The 14,460-nt window shown below is 40.4% G+C and overlaps 1 protein-coding gene across 1 annotated transcript; it reads left to right on the forward strand.

Annotated features, from left to right (window-relative positions):
• Positions 1-222: 222 nt before the first annotated feature.
• LOC106846833 (aldo-keto reductase family 1 member C15-like) lies at positions 223-14,433 on the forward strand. Its single transcript, XM_014865857.3, has 9 exons — positions 223-1,140; positions 3,821-3,988; positions 4,882-4,998; positions 5,910-5,987; positions 6,791-6,913; positions 8,552-8,661; positions 10,179-10,344; positions 11,240-11,322; positions 13,178-14,433. Exons 1-9 carry the CDS (start codon positions 1,054-1,056, stop codon positions 13,218-13,220), a joined length of 975 nt encoding a protein of 324 aa, XP_014721343.1. The 5' UTR covers positions 223-1,053; the 3' UTR covers positions 13,221-14,433.
• Positions 14,434-14,460: the final 27 nt, after the last annotated feature.

A 14,460-nucleotide genomic window follows, 5' to 3' on the forward strand; every position in this document is an offset into this window, starting at 1 on the left:
CACAAAAGTAACCACTACATGATGGGGCCAGCCTCTGGGAAGTCTTTTTCAAAGACTTTGAGTAGTTTGTGGTTTTTGTTTAGAACCATCCAAGAATGCCTACCAGAAATATTTCATAAAGCATTCCTGGCTTCTCATCTTTAAGGAATTGTACTGGTGCAATGGGCTGTTGTGTGACCAGTCCCTGTTCTAACGCTTGCCCCCGTCACACTGCATTCTAACAATTAGATTCTGAATAAGCATAGGAAGGAAGCACTGAAAGGAGTAATAAAGGACAGGAGCAGAACACATGCTGTTAGAATAAGTAACAGTTGATATGGCTGGTGGGAACAAGGGGGAATAGAGGAGGCTATGCCAGGAGGAGGCAGTAGCTGAAACTAAGGCACAACTGCAGAAATTCATCCTTGATCTCAGACCAGTTTTTTCTTGTAAAAAAGATTCAAAGAAGCAAGATACAGAAATCAGAAGGGGAAATGAGTTCTTGAAACAGGGAAAAAGATAATGGAATCAGGGATGGCAGCTCTTAAGGCATTTTGTTCCATGTGTGCTTGGGACCATGTGTTGGTCTTTGTTCAAGACATTCTGAAGAAGTCTTTTTGATGGGATTGTTAACAAAATGGAGGATGAAGTATTTAACTAAAGTACTATGATGGAATTAGTGTTTAGAAATGACAAGTCTACCGATTATTTTGCATCTTGTAAAGTAAGTCTGATGTAATTATCAAGCAGAAATTGACACGGTTAAATTTGTTTTTTAACTTAGGAGTCATGGATGAGCAAGGCTGAAGAGAAAATTCAAACTCCCATAACATGCATGACATTTCTGCACGTTATTTCTGTAAGATATGCCTGCAGAGACCTGAAAGAAGTATAGGGCAGTCAGTGGCCTGATTCTAGTTTCCTTTTGAGATCATTGGCCTCTGCAATCCCAGCCCCGCCTATCTTATTGTGCTTAGTAGAAATAAAGAATGCTGGAGCCTTGTCTTCTACTCAGCTCCCAGTAAGGGAAAGGAAAGAAAGACAGAACCAAGTCAGCCAGGACTGTGGACGGTGATGGCCCTCAACCATAGTCGCTCTGTGAAACTGAATGATGGGCACTTTATGCCTGTGCTTGGATTTGGCACTTTTGCTTCAGATGAAGTAAGTGGAGCCCAGGGGACTAGAGGGTTGAAGCAACCCTGGAAACAACCTGGAAGGGTGGTCAGTAGACTTGCAACCCCATGCCTGGTACACTGTGGGTGATTTGGACTGACTCTTTGAGCCTCCGTTTCACCATCTCTAACTTTGCACTAAGTAGGATGACAAGCAGTTGACTCTGGGGATTCAGAGGCTGGGAATTTTGAGGGTGGATTATCATTATTATTGATGTGGTGACTTAGCATATGTTGAATGTTTACTATGTATTTTGAGTACTTTCCACGCACTGTCTTGAATTCCTCAACTACTGTCCTAGGTAAATTATTATTATTCTTGTTTCTTACACATGTGAAATCTAAGCTCAGGCAGCTCTTCTTGCATTCACTGCTGCCTCAGTCAGAGTCATTCAGCTCTTTATTACAGCTCCCTCACGGGCAGTGGGCACAGAAGGAAAGTACAAGTAACATGACTACTTTGTAGCAGCTTTGCTTTCGGTTCTTCGGGGCTGGAAATATTTGCCAATGGTTTCCTTATTTCATTTCAGAAGGCATTCTTATTCCAAGTGTTAGGTATTAGAAAGGAAGACTTAAGAGGCACAAACTAACAATGGAGACAGAATTGTGCTTTTCACCAAATGTATTCTTTATACATCCACATGGTGAAGCTGCAATGCACTCTAAGTGTTACTGTCTGGTCACGGTGAGGTAGGGGACGCTTTGGGGTTGCTTGGGAGGGTTGCCCCCATAAATAATGGAGATTGATATGCTCCATCTTTCTATGAAATATGACATGAAATATCAATAGCTAATAGCTGTCAGACAGGGACAATTTGTTTGCAATGACATAATTATCATTGTATCCACTAGTATAGCTTAAGCATAGCATATGTCTTACCTATGTTATATCCAAATTCTATTACTGTTTTAAAGACAGATATGGACCACAGAGAAAAGAACATATAGACAATGTTACATGGGATCCTAGATTGGTAAATCCAACTCTCTGTAGCCCCTCCATAGTAATACTGTCAGAAGGACTGTGAAAAGAGATGGCAAACACATTCATAGAATGTTACCAGCTTCACTAAAGATGAATTGCTTGCTTCCATCCCCAGTAACATGGAGAGTTTAATATTGTCAACTCGCCACCCAGGGGCTGGCTTGTCTCCTAGAGGAACTGTACTTTACCAAGACTTAGTGTCAGTCTTTGTTGCTGCTGACAGGTCACTCATCTCAAAATAGTGGTAGCTCAAACAGCCTTGGTAAGAAGTAGCTTGTGCAGTTGGCCCATGCATAGTCTTAATCCCTTTAACCATGGCCATTTCATTCATGGGCCCAGGGTGTAAGTACTGGAGTGGTCATGTATACAGGCTAAGTAGCATCCATTGGACAAGATCCCCTCTTTACCTAATTATTGGTGGTCTCTTCTAAAGACTCTGGTGGTCATAGAATTCCCCCAGACAGAGTCATAGGTGTTCGCAGTTGGAAGCCTGTATCACAGTACACAGATATGTTGAGTCCCAGGCAGATATAGGTAGAGTGATGACTGTGTCTGTTACAGGATAATACATTTCTCACTTAATCCTCTCCACAATCCCCTCAAAGTCAACTATTATTCTCCCTTTAATCCAATTGGTACACTTTATTTTTTTTTAATTCTTTTTAGTTTTATTGAGGTAAAACTGACAAATAAAATTCTAAGGTGATTAAAGTGTATGGCAAGATGATTTGGTACATGTAGACATGGTGAAAAGATTCCCTTCATCAAGTTTAACACTTCCATCACTTCATATTTTTTTTTTCTTGGTGAGGCTATTTAATTTCTATTCTCTTAGTAAACTTCAATTATACCATATAGTGTTATTAACTATGATTACCATGTTATAGATTAGTCCTAAAATCTGATTTTTATAATGTCTGAAAGTTTTTATCTCTTTACCACCCTCTCCTCTTTCCCCCCAACCTTCAGCCCCTGGCCTTTCTCCTCTCTGTTTCTTAGAACTGGAATTTTTTTTTCAGATTCCACCACGTGGTATTTATCTTTCTCTGTCTGGCTTATTTCACTTAGTATAATAGCCTCCAGCTTGATACAGGTTGTTGCTAATGACAAGCTTTCCTTCTTGTACAAAGCTGAATAATATTCCATTGTGTGTCAGGCACACAGATGGCCTGTAATAAAGGCTTGTTGCATAAGTGTTAAATGAGAGCATTGGGGAATGAAGGATAAAAAAATCATAAATGACTTTAAGAGCTCATTTTGGTGGAAACTGGATGGAAGAGGTGCCAGTATTATGGACTCTTTTCCAGTTCTACACTAAAAATAGATATTGACATATGTATCTTTAGAATCTATATCTATATCTCTCTCCATCTATATATGTCGAAGTTTCATCCCAGAATCAGAAGATTTCCTATGAGTTACTTCCTTACAACTAATTCTTTATTGACTGAGACTTGACTTTTTGTGTTCTATGGTGAAGCCCATTTCCTGAATTCATTTCAACTTAGAGGTCACATTGGAGTTTGGTCTTTGCCCCCGGAAGACAGGTTTGTTACTAAGGCTTGCATCATCAAACAGGGGAACAGGAGACATGGAGAAACAGCTGGTGAAACTCTATCAAGGAAATAGATTGCTTCTCTCTAAGTCAGGTGGATTACCAACCCTCCTGATTCATATTTCATAGGTTCCTAAGAGCAAAGCTTGGGAGGCCACCAAAGTGGCTATTGATGTGGGTTTCCGTCACATCGATGCGGCATTCTTCTATCAAAATGAAGAGGAGGTCGGCAAGGCCCTCCGAGAGAAGATGGAGAATGGCACTGTGAAGAGAGAGGACATATTCTACACGACCAAGGTGCTGTGGGTGGAGTGACTAGAGGCTGCTGTCAAGATCAGATATTTTATTTTTTTTAAAAACCCCACAACTTGATGTTTATCGGAATAATTTATTTACCTTCTAAGATTGCAGAGACTCCTTGCAGAAAAGCATAAAATGGAAAAAAGCTTGCTTTGCCCTGAAATGTGTTAAAGGTGGGGCTCAGTTGTTCAGCCTCTCTGAATATCAGTCAGCATGCATATCTGGAACATCAATGATGATACTTTTCTTCTAGAGCTGGTGTATGAATTGACTGAGCCACTATGGAGTGAGTGTACACCTTTTATCTTTCAGCAGATCCTCTCAGCACATATCCAAGTCATGCTGACGTATTATTCAGAAAAGGGAATCAGACTAGGAAATACTTTTTTCAAGTCAGCATTGAGTTTGCTGAAATGTGTACAGTTTTCTTAGGTGGAAAATCCTGTTTCCAATGTCAAGAGAGCTGAAGTCTCTACAGAATGATCCTATGTATGTCAACATCAGTGATAAAATTGTTCTTAGAGCGCAGGCCTCTCAGCAGAACTGTTTCCTGGCATTTATTATAAAGGACTGTAAATTCCACTTCCCTTTGCCTGGCATTTCTTGGCTCCCCTTCCAGAGATGTCTTTTCTAATCCTTGAAACACACAGGTCACTTTTCCTGGGCCATCCAAGTATTATTCACAGTTTTCTTACAGCCACTCAGGCAAATCCCAGGTCCCAGTAAGGAGCTCATTTATACTAGGTCACATAATTTTAGCCCCAGAATTTCTTATTTTTAGACCACTACAGTGGTTTGTGTGCACTTCTCAGTCTGAACTACGAGGTTTACTTTGGGTCCCCAAATGTGGGAAATCATAAGACATTTAGTATTTCTTTTGGTCACTGCAGCTTTGGAGTACTTTCCTTCGACCAGAATTCGTTCAGCCAGCCCTGGAAAAATCACTGACGAAACTTGGACTGGACTATGTAGATCTCTTCATCATTCATTGGCCAGTTGCTATGAAGGTCAGCTTTTGCTTTCCTTGTCACACCCAAGAGTATTTCATCATTGCCTTTGTACCTCCGTTCTCTTATTCCGGCTGGGTTTTCTCGGTTTTTACTGAGAGAGGTAGGTTTGAGTTTGGCTGATAGAATTGCTAAATGATTTATGTCTCTCCTTAATAGCTGTGCCACTTCCCCACCAAGATTTTTTTATCCTCATCCCGTAGGCTTCAGAAAGATTGAAGTTCAGTATTCTCACTGCATCCACCTCAAAGAGTTGAGGACGTCACCTTACTTGTCTAAGTGATTTGCTATGTCTGTAGTCAGTTAGTGATTAGGGTCCTCAAGAAAGTTGAGTTACAATAGACTGCAGAGATGCAGTGGGAAACTCCCACCTCTTTAAGGGAAAGTCTCTCCAATTTGGACCTCTCAGCCCTAACGAAGAGTGAGGTACTCTGTGATGGTCCATGTTGTATAGTTAGGTTCGTTTGGGCTTCACTGATTCAACCTCACATCGTAGTGGATGTTCACTGCGCAGACCTGTGATCCTCACTATCTCTGAGTCGGGTAATCATAAAGCGGAGCTAAAACGCATTGCTCGGTAGTAAAGATAAGTCGAGTCATCCAGACCAGCCTGTCCTAGGGAAGTAAAATCTATTACAGCCCTAGGAGAATTCATTCTTAGGTGAAGTTCAGTGGTGGATGTGGATAGGAGGGCAATGTCATTGGGAAAGAGGTGCTTCACTGTTGTGTCTCAACTGCTGATAATCTTCCTTTCCCGCATCTCTTCTCTTACGCAGCATACACACACACACACACGCAAACACTCGGGTTAGCCTCTTGAAGGTTTTGGGACCCAGCTCCTTGGGCACCTGGAAGTTAATTTTTTTAAAAAAAATACCTCTTCTTCATCCTTTTCCCTGTCTGTATTCCAGCCTGGGGATGACCTTCTGCCAAAGGATGCCAGTGGGAAAATTATCTTCGACACAGTGGACCTTCGGGACACATGGGAGGTAAGTACTGCCACTGACACCTAAGAGGCACTGGGTGACAAGATAGAAATCACTGGTTGGGAGTCAGAAGAAATGGGTTCTGGCCCCATCAGTTGTCTAACCTTGACCACATCACTGTACTTCTCTGTACCATGATTTTCTCATCTGTTAAGGAAGGGAACTGAATGAGATGACCTGTAAGGATTGTTCTTCATCTGAATTTCTATGTTTATAAGTAGGGGTTCTTTGCCCCACTGATTAGGTTGACCATGGGAGTGCTGTAAGGGGATTGTCAGAGGAAACTCAAGAGGAGTTAGAGCGCCTTCCAAAGATGGCTAAACAGGCCCACCAGGGATGGAAGGCTATGTCTGACTTAGCAGAAGGGTGGACTGAGGGAGAGTGAAGCCTGCCCTTATGTAGCCTTTCCCACCATGTTTTTCACCACTCTAGGAAAGAGGAAGCAGCCAAACCCTCTACTAGGAAAACCTGAGAGTTTCTCTTTGCTCTTGACTCTGACACCATTTGCTAAAGAACAGTTAGATGCCTAACAGGAAAATAGGCACATGGAAGAGGGCAGGGAGGGGAACTGAGAAACATCTTCATGTCTATTTATCATCCTGGGTGTGCATGTAATAGAAGCAAGGAGACAAAGTAGACATGCATAGCAATAAAGTATATTAGGAGGTAATGTATTCAAGCAATAAAATGGGTTCAGTCAAGTTGTGATAAATATGATGACAGATTTCCTGTTTTTAAAATGTTCACTAGAAAATGAAAGGGCCAAACTACATGAAAAGTTTACCACACCTTTTCCTCCTCTGCAGGCCCTGGAGAAGTGTAAAGATGCGGGTTTAACCAAGTCCATTGGGGTGTCCAATTTCAATCACAAACAGCTGGAGATGATCCTGAACAAACCAGGGCTCAAATACAAGCCCGTCTGCAACCAGGCAAGCCCAGAGTCCACCAGAGTTTCCTTGCTTTCCACCCTTCACATGTTCCTCCTTAGCTAACAATCCTCAAGTTCCCAGCTTGATGTCAATTGGTGTAATGATAGTTCCTTTTACTGCCATAGGAAACGCCAAAGAAGGAATAGGTTGAATGGCATGGGAAGAGTATTGTTTCAGTTCTTCAGAGGTGGGTTTGAGGTTCCTATGAGATGTCCAAGTGGAGATGCTGAGTTGGAAGATGGTGATACTGGTCTGGAGCTCAGGAAGGTGTTTAAGACTAGAGGTACAGATTTTCAAACCATTTCCTTATGAATGGTAATTAAACTCACAAGAGTCGATTCCCTCTCCTGGAAAATTTCATAGACGGAACATGAAGAGGGCAGGAAAGTCAGCATTGAAGGACAAGGCAAAGAGGCAATGGTTAGGAGATTGGGGAGGAGTGATCAGACAGGGAGAGAGAAAATGAAGAGAGTGTGGTGTCAGGAGAGCCACCGAAGAGGGACAAAATGGATTGCGTGAGCCATAGGGTGGATCCTGTCATGGAGCAGACAATCCAAGAGGAATGGAAACAGTTATTGCATTTAACGACATGGAGTTTGTGGGACCCTTGCAGGAGCAGTTACACAGAGGTGAGAAAATAAGCGAGAGAAAAACCAAAACAGTAGAAAGTGAGGAAATGAGTAATTATAATTGAAGGATGTAATTTCTAAACATAACACCCAATGCTGTCAATTTTTAAACACTATGACATTGTACATGTCTAACAAAATGTCAAACAAAAAAAGCATTTTTGCAAATGAGTTTGAAAATTATGCAAGAGACCATTCAAATATTTCTACTCTATGTCTTCGTTATTTCATTTCTAGGAATCTATTTGTAGAAAATAATTCAAGATATGTTCAAATATGTCCCTCTCTTTTTCCCTCCTCTTCCTTCTCCTCATCTTCCTTCTTCTTTTTCTCTTTCTCTGTAATTTCTTTGTGAAAAAAACTAAGACTTTTTTCCTTTAACTTTTTCCACACTATTGGTATTACTGATTGATCCCAGTGATTCAGTTTGATGTGAAACTTTTGTACCAATGTAAATTGGAGGTTACATCTAAAGACTTGATCATATATGTATGTCATTGTGAATTCATGAATTTTAACAAATATGATATTTTCCTATCCAGTGTTGTTCCTTTTCTTATTGATGATCCAGTTGTCAGAATTTTATTGCCTCTTCACGTGAGCTCCTGGTTCCTTTGACATGCCTCATCATCTTTCCAGTCTTCTTCACTTTCTAGAGTGTATAATTTTCTAGGGTCAGTTTGTAGCTTTTTGCCCAGACCAGCTATCAGCCATTTTTCTAAGTAATCTTGGTTTCTCACAGTAGGAAAAGGCATTTAGAGGCCACAACCTGGTTCTGTGGGTCTTTAGTCATTTTAAACATTAGTAAAAATATAAAGAGAATTGTTTAATTATTTCTGAAAACCAACATCATTTGCAGGTATTTCAGAAAGTGCATGGGCAAAAGTACCAATCTGAACCCTATAGTATATGTATTAACCTGATGTTAGATATTCCTTCAAAGGACTTTTCAAATGTACGTGTTATTGCATCATGGATTCTGATACCTTTGGTTCTTGGCAACTTACAGGTGGAATGTCACCCTTACCTCAACCAGAGCAAACTGCTGGAGTTCTGCAAGTCCAAGGACATTGTTGTAGTTGCCTACAGTGCCCTGGGGTCCCATAGAGACCCAAACTGGTAATGAGAATGTTAGGGTTAACGTATGTCAGCAACTTCATTGATGAAGAAATCCTTTTTTTCAAGTTTAGTTTTAACATTTTATCATGGAAAGTTTCAAGCAAAAAAGTGGACACAATACTGTGATGAATGGATAAAGAAGAAGTGCTATGTATACACAATGGAATAGTACTCAGCCATGAAAATGATGAAATCTTGCCATTTGCAACAACATGGATCTGCCTTGAGGGTATTATGCTAAGCAAAATAAGTCAGAGAAGAAGAAAATCAAATACTGTATGATCTCATTCATAAGTAAAGATAAGAACAACAACAACAAACAAACATGTAGATACAGAGATTAGATTGGTGGTTACCAGAGGGGAAAGGGGGAAGGGGAAGGGAGGAGGGCAAAAGTGATGACAGGGCACATGTGTATGGCGATGGATGGTAATTAGTCTTTGGTTGTTGCACATGATGTGGTCTACACAGAAACAAAAATATAATGATGTATATCTGACATTTATATAATACGATAAAGCAATGCTACCTAAAGAAAAAATAATAGTGTGAATTCCCAGGTACCATCTGTGAACTTCAGCCATCACCAACATTCTTTCATTCTGTTTCCACTACGTGTCCACCTACTCCAAACCCCACTCTGAATAAGATTTTTTTTAAAGTCACTTAATGGTAAAATTTACACAGCTTGTCTTGCAGGAATTTATCAGTCTAATTTTGACAAGTGGATATACTGTATAACACAACTCGTATCATGAAACAGAACTTTTCTATCTCCCAACAAAGTTCTTTTGTGTTCCTCTCCAGACAATTCTTCCTCATCCCAAGGTGACCATCTCTATGATATCCTTTTTCTTTTTAAATTTTTCTTTTTTTTGAGGAAGATTAGCCCTGAGCTAACTGCTGCCAATCCTCCTCTTTTTGCAGAGGAAGACTGGCCCTGAGCTAACATCCGTGCCCATCTTCCTCCACTTTATATGTGGGATGCCTACCAAAGCATGGTGTGCCAAGTAGTGCCATGTCCGCACCCAGGATCTGAACTGGGGAACCCCGGCCGCTGAAGCAGAGCATGCACATTTAACCGCTGCACCACTGGGCCGGCCCCTGATTTCTTTTTTCATCTTAGATTAGTTTGCTATGTTATAGTGCTTCACATACAAAAGAAGTCATAGACTATTTACTCTCATGTCCACCTTCTTTGACTCAGCATAACAACTGTGACATTTATCCACATTGTTGCAAATATCTAGTTCAGTCCTTTTTACTGCTGAGTAATATTCCTTTGCATGGACATAAATATCACAGGTTGTTTCTCCATTCACCCATTAATGGACATATTAGTTGTTTCCAGTTTGGCACAATTGTAAATGAATCTCTGCAAATATTCATGAAACGCTTTTAAAATCATACCATAATGTACCTATTTCTCTCAATTATCTGAGGAACTTGGGGAAAATGTTACTCTAGATTTTCAGTCCTACACTATTCAAATATGAGTTCATGATTTTTGTTTTCAGGGTGGAAAAGGACAGTCCATATCTCTTGGAGGATCCAATCTTGAATGCTGTTGCCAAGAAACACAAGCGAAGTCCAGGCCAGATTGCCCTGCGCTACCAGGTGCAGCGGGGGGTGGTGGTCCTGGCCAAGAGCTTCAATGAGAAGAGAATCAAAGAGAACTTCCAGGTACAGGCTGGACAGTCTCTCCAGAGTGAGGACTGGATGCTGTATTGGGTGCCATCTCTCTTGTCTTTCAGTACCCAGCCGTGTTCATTCATTCCCATGCGTCTCTCCCCTGCATGCTCTGGGGGCAGCTTGGAAGAAAGGGAAGAGAGAGCACTGGCCTCAGAGTCCTAATCTTTAAGTCCTCGAGGCCTGGCTTTGCTGCTTCCATATTGTTTGACACAGAGCACATTTCATCAGTGTTTTTTTTTAATCTGTTTTTTTTTCATCAGTTGTAAGAGTCCTATGCAGAGGAACTTTTAAAAACCTGCTTCCTCTTCTTCCCCTTGTCTACCTGATGAACCCCTATTTGCATGTCAATGTCAAACCAAATAGTATTAGCTGCTTTGTTTCTCCATTGGGACACCCCAGCACAGTTGTTGAACACCATGGCACTTGGCATGGCTCTGTTAGTGAGTTTTTCCTTATTAAACGAGAATTGTTTGTTTATATGTCACGGTCTTTTCTAGAATTTGACAACCTCTAGATTCTGGGGAAGGAATAATCTTACTAAAGTTGGGTCAACTAAGCAGGTATTCTCTCCAGATTGTCCAACTCTGGCATTGTTTGTAAAAGGGGGATATTTTTCTTTTCTGTTGCAAGCAATTCACTTGGAAAGATTTGGGACTGATGAGTTGTGAGCCTTACTCTTGTGAAGTGGTTAGAGGAGAGGGAGTGGGCAGGGAGAGGTGGAAAGCCCAGCAGAAGAGTTCTCCGGCCAGTAAACCTGGAAGCTGATGACAGGGAAGGCTTCCCTGGATATCCTCCTTTCTCCATCAAGTGGGAAAGTCCTCAAGATCTCAGGTAGAAGACAGCTGCCTTGGGGGAGAGTTTAACGTGATCCTCTTCTTGACTTTAGATTTTTGACTTTGAATTGACTCCAGAAGACATGAAAGCAATTGATGGCCTCAACAGAAATTTCCGATATGCTAAGTTACTCTTGTAAGTAAACTGTAGATTGTTTTTCACAGACTGTTTCTGTAGCATGCAGGTTAGTAGAGGAACTAAGCTTCTCTCGATCAGGAAGACAGACCTGATTTCCAGAGTAGGAGTAAAACAGGAGCTTACTGTAGACCTCAGACCAGATCTGACTCCTGGGTGGCTCAGTCTCTGATCCAAGAGAAATACAAGTGGGGCCCAGGACAGAGCACAAGTAAAATTGCCAAAATTTCCATCATGGGGAATTTACTCCCTTTTTGCCCCTAATCTCTGTGTCTGGCGAGCTTCCACACAGGGCTGACTTACCCATTCAACATGGAATGCACAGTGCCTTTGCTCCAGTATAATTTTAGGGGACCCATAAAATATTTCATCTTTAGTTACTTTTATAATCAGGAGAAAAAAGTGATTATATTAATAATGCCTTCATAATAATGAAGCCAGCCTGGATGCTATTCATTTTTATCCTAACACAATAGTAAAATGCAATATTAATATTTTTTACAGAGGAGGAGGCTCAGGAAGTCAGATGTGCTTAGGTGCTGTGAAAGTAATGCTGTGGCCCTGCTTCTGCTTTCTCTTCTTAGTGTCCACTGGCATTTCGCCTTAATGGACATTCCTGTCCCCAAACACCATACATTTCTTCCAAATTTATCTCTTCGTTGGCCTTTTTTCCCTATCACAACTCTCATTTCCTCAGCTGTGTTATCTCACCAAACTGAATTATAAATGGGTCATGAACTTAATTGACACTAATATTGGTGACTGATGTGTCTCCAGTGGCCCACACCAAGATAAGATCCTCTGGATTTCTCTGTTTCTTAAGTCAAGGCTTTCTTCACAGTGGCCTTTGTCCTTCAGGAGACTCTCCCCTGGGACCCTCCGTCTCCTTTGACTTTAACTTGTTCACAAACATAGCATTCCAGTTGTTCAGTTCCTGCAGGAGCATCTCAGGAGGAAGAGAAAGAAGACTAATTGAACCAAGAAGTTTGGAAGAGAGTTTAGAGATAAGGGGAATAGTATTTTAGTTATAGAATAAAGATTTACTTCTAAAGAAAGATCTCAAAATTCTCCTTCTGTTAAAACTAAATCGTGATTCTGAGAAAGTACCTTTTCTATTTCCAAAGACTTTTAATTATAAGTCTATCATCTCCTTCATTAGGCTGTGAACACATACTTCCACTCATCCGTCTGGCCCTATGTCAACAGATCAAGTCCTGCCCCATAGAATTGCTCAAAATGAAGTCTTCAATGATATTGAGTTGAAAAGGAGAAGTTTAAAAAGGAAAATAATAACATGGAAACAAATCGAAATCAACAGTAATAACAATGATTGAATAACAAATATTCTCATAAATTATAAATTAAGAAAACAGTAGTCCCATTTTGTAGGTGTGGTTATGTAGATGTGTATGTTGTCTCCTCAATAGAAGTTCCTTGTTGGAGGGACCCTGGATTTCTGAGGGTGATCGGTATATACTTGTGGAAAGAATGTGTGAAAAACAACAGCAAAATCCTTATCGTCATCACTCTCATTGGCTAGGGACGAGAGTGACACCTGCGGCTGAAATGACCACAACATTTTAGCTGTAGTTCTTACTTATAAATAAATATAAATCGTAATTTAAATCAAATTACCTGTCACTTCGGCATTTCTCTATGTGGGGATGTGGGAATTGGGCACGCAGGTGGAATGTGCACACGGACAGGGAGCCTGCATGGATGTGTGTCTGGGTAGAAGGAGGGATGTGTTCGTGAATTTAGTTTTGATCCCATCCTGACTGCATCCTTGGAGAAACTCTCTCTTTGACAGTGTAAAGACAGATTTAATGCATTAATATCCCTCCTTCTCTTTCAGTGCTGTTGATCATCCTTATTATCCATTTTCTGAAGAATATTGACCACGAGCTGTGCACCATGAGCTCTAAGAATTTCCTGTCTAAGTGTGTGGAGAGGATTTCTGTACTTGGTGGAGGTGATTCAAACCAATGTCTGTAGTTTCAGGGTGCTCGCTTTCCTTTATTCTCATTTTCATTTCTTTTGTAATTTATGAAATAATAAAGACTTAAAAATAAGTATGTTTGCTTTTCTTGATTATTAAAATAACACATACAAATTACAGAAAACTTGAAAAATAAAAGGGAAAGTAGGGAGAGTAAAAGTAACATAATTAATCCATTTAAAAATTCTTGAACTTTTGGTGCATTTTCTTTCATGATTTTCCTATAGAAATGTGGGGTGTGTGTTTATTTACAATTTGAAATGATCTTCAATACACAGATTGTGTACTTTTTTTACTTAACATATAAATATTTTCCAAAGCTATCAAATATTATTAAAAATTTCAGTATCATATTTCTCTTGTTGTAAAGCATTGCATCTTATTAATTTATTTAATTCGTTAATCATCTGCCTATGTTTTGGCATTTTGACTCATTCTTGTATATTTTTTCATTGATTCATTTATTCATTCAGCAGAAACCTTATTGAACATCCTTATGTGCCAGACATTGTCTTATCAATCAATAAAATAGACAAGAATTAAATTGAGATGAGAAGTGTCTTGAGTTTACAGGCTAGTGGGGGGGGGAAGAAGATCATGAATGAAATAAATACTTAACTGTTAGAAATGGGTAGGTGTCTGTTGGGAGATAATTCTGCAGATCTCATACTTCTGTACCCCTAATAAGCAGAGGAACTCTCTACCCTGCATTCTACTCTACTTTTTCAAGATGTTTGTGCAGCAAACAGCCTTGGAATGTAGAGTTAGTGGCTCCCTCCAAAGAAATGGAAGTTGTGCCTGCTGTGAAGCAATAGAAAGAAAATGTCTCCCTCTAGAGGAAGGGCAGGGGCAAGCATGCTCAGGGCCTGCTAGAGTGCATCCGAGTTCCCTAGATTCAGGTTTTCCTCCTGTAAGCCAACCTGCAAGATCAGGTCTCATGTGGGCGCCTTCAGTTCACCCTGTGGAAATGTGGGCTCAAGGACCTAAAGCAGGACTCCTTAACGTGGGAAACATTTTCACAACATCTGTTTACCAAACCCCCACATTGTAAATCGTAAATTTATACAATGTTATGTGCCAACTATATTTCAATAAAGCTGGGAAAAAATGTTATCACTTTGGCTACAGCAAATTGTTGT

Source organism: Equus asinus, chromosome 29, assembly GCF_041296235.1.
Source record: "Equus asinus isolate D_3611 breed Donkey chromosome 29, EquAss-T2T_v2, whole genome shotgun sequence".
Classification (NCBI taxonomy): domain Eukaryota; kingdom Metazoa; phylum Chordata; class Mammalia; order Perissodactyla; family Equidae; genus Equus; species Equus asinus.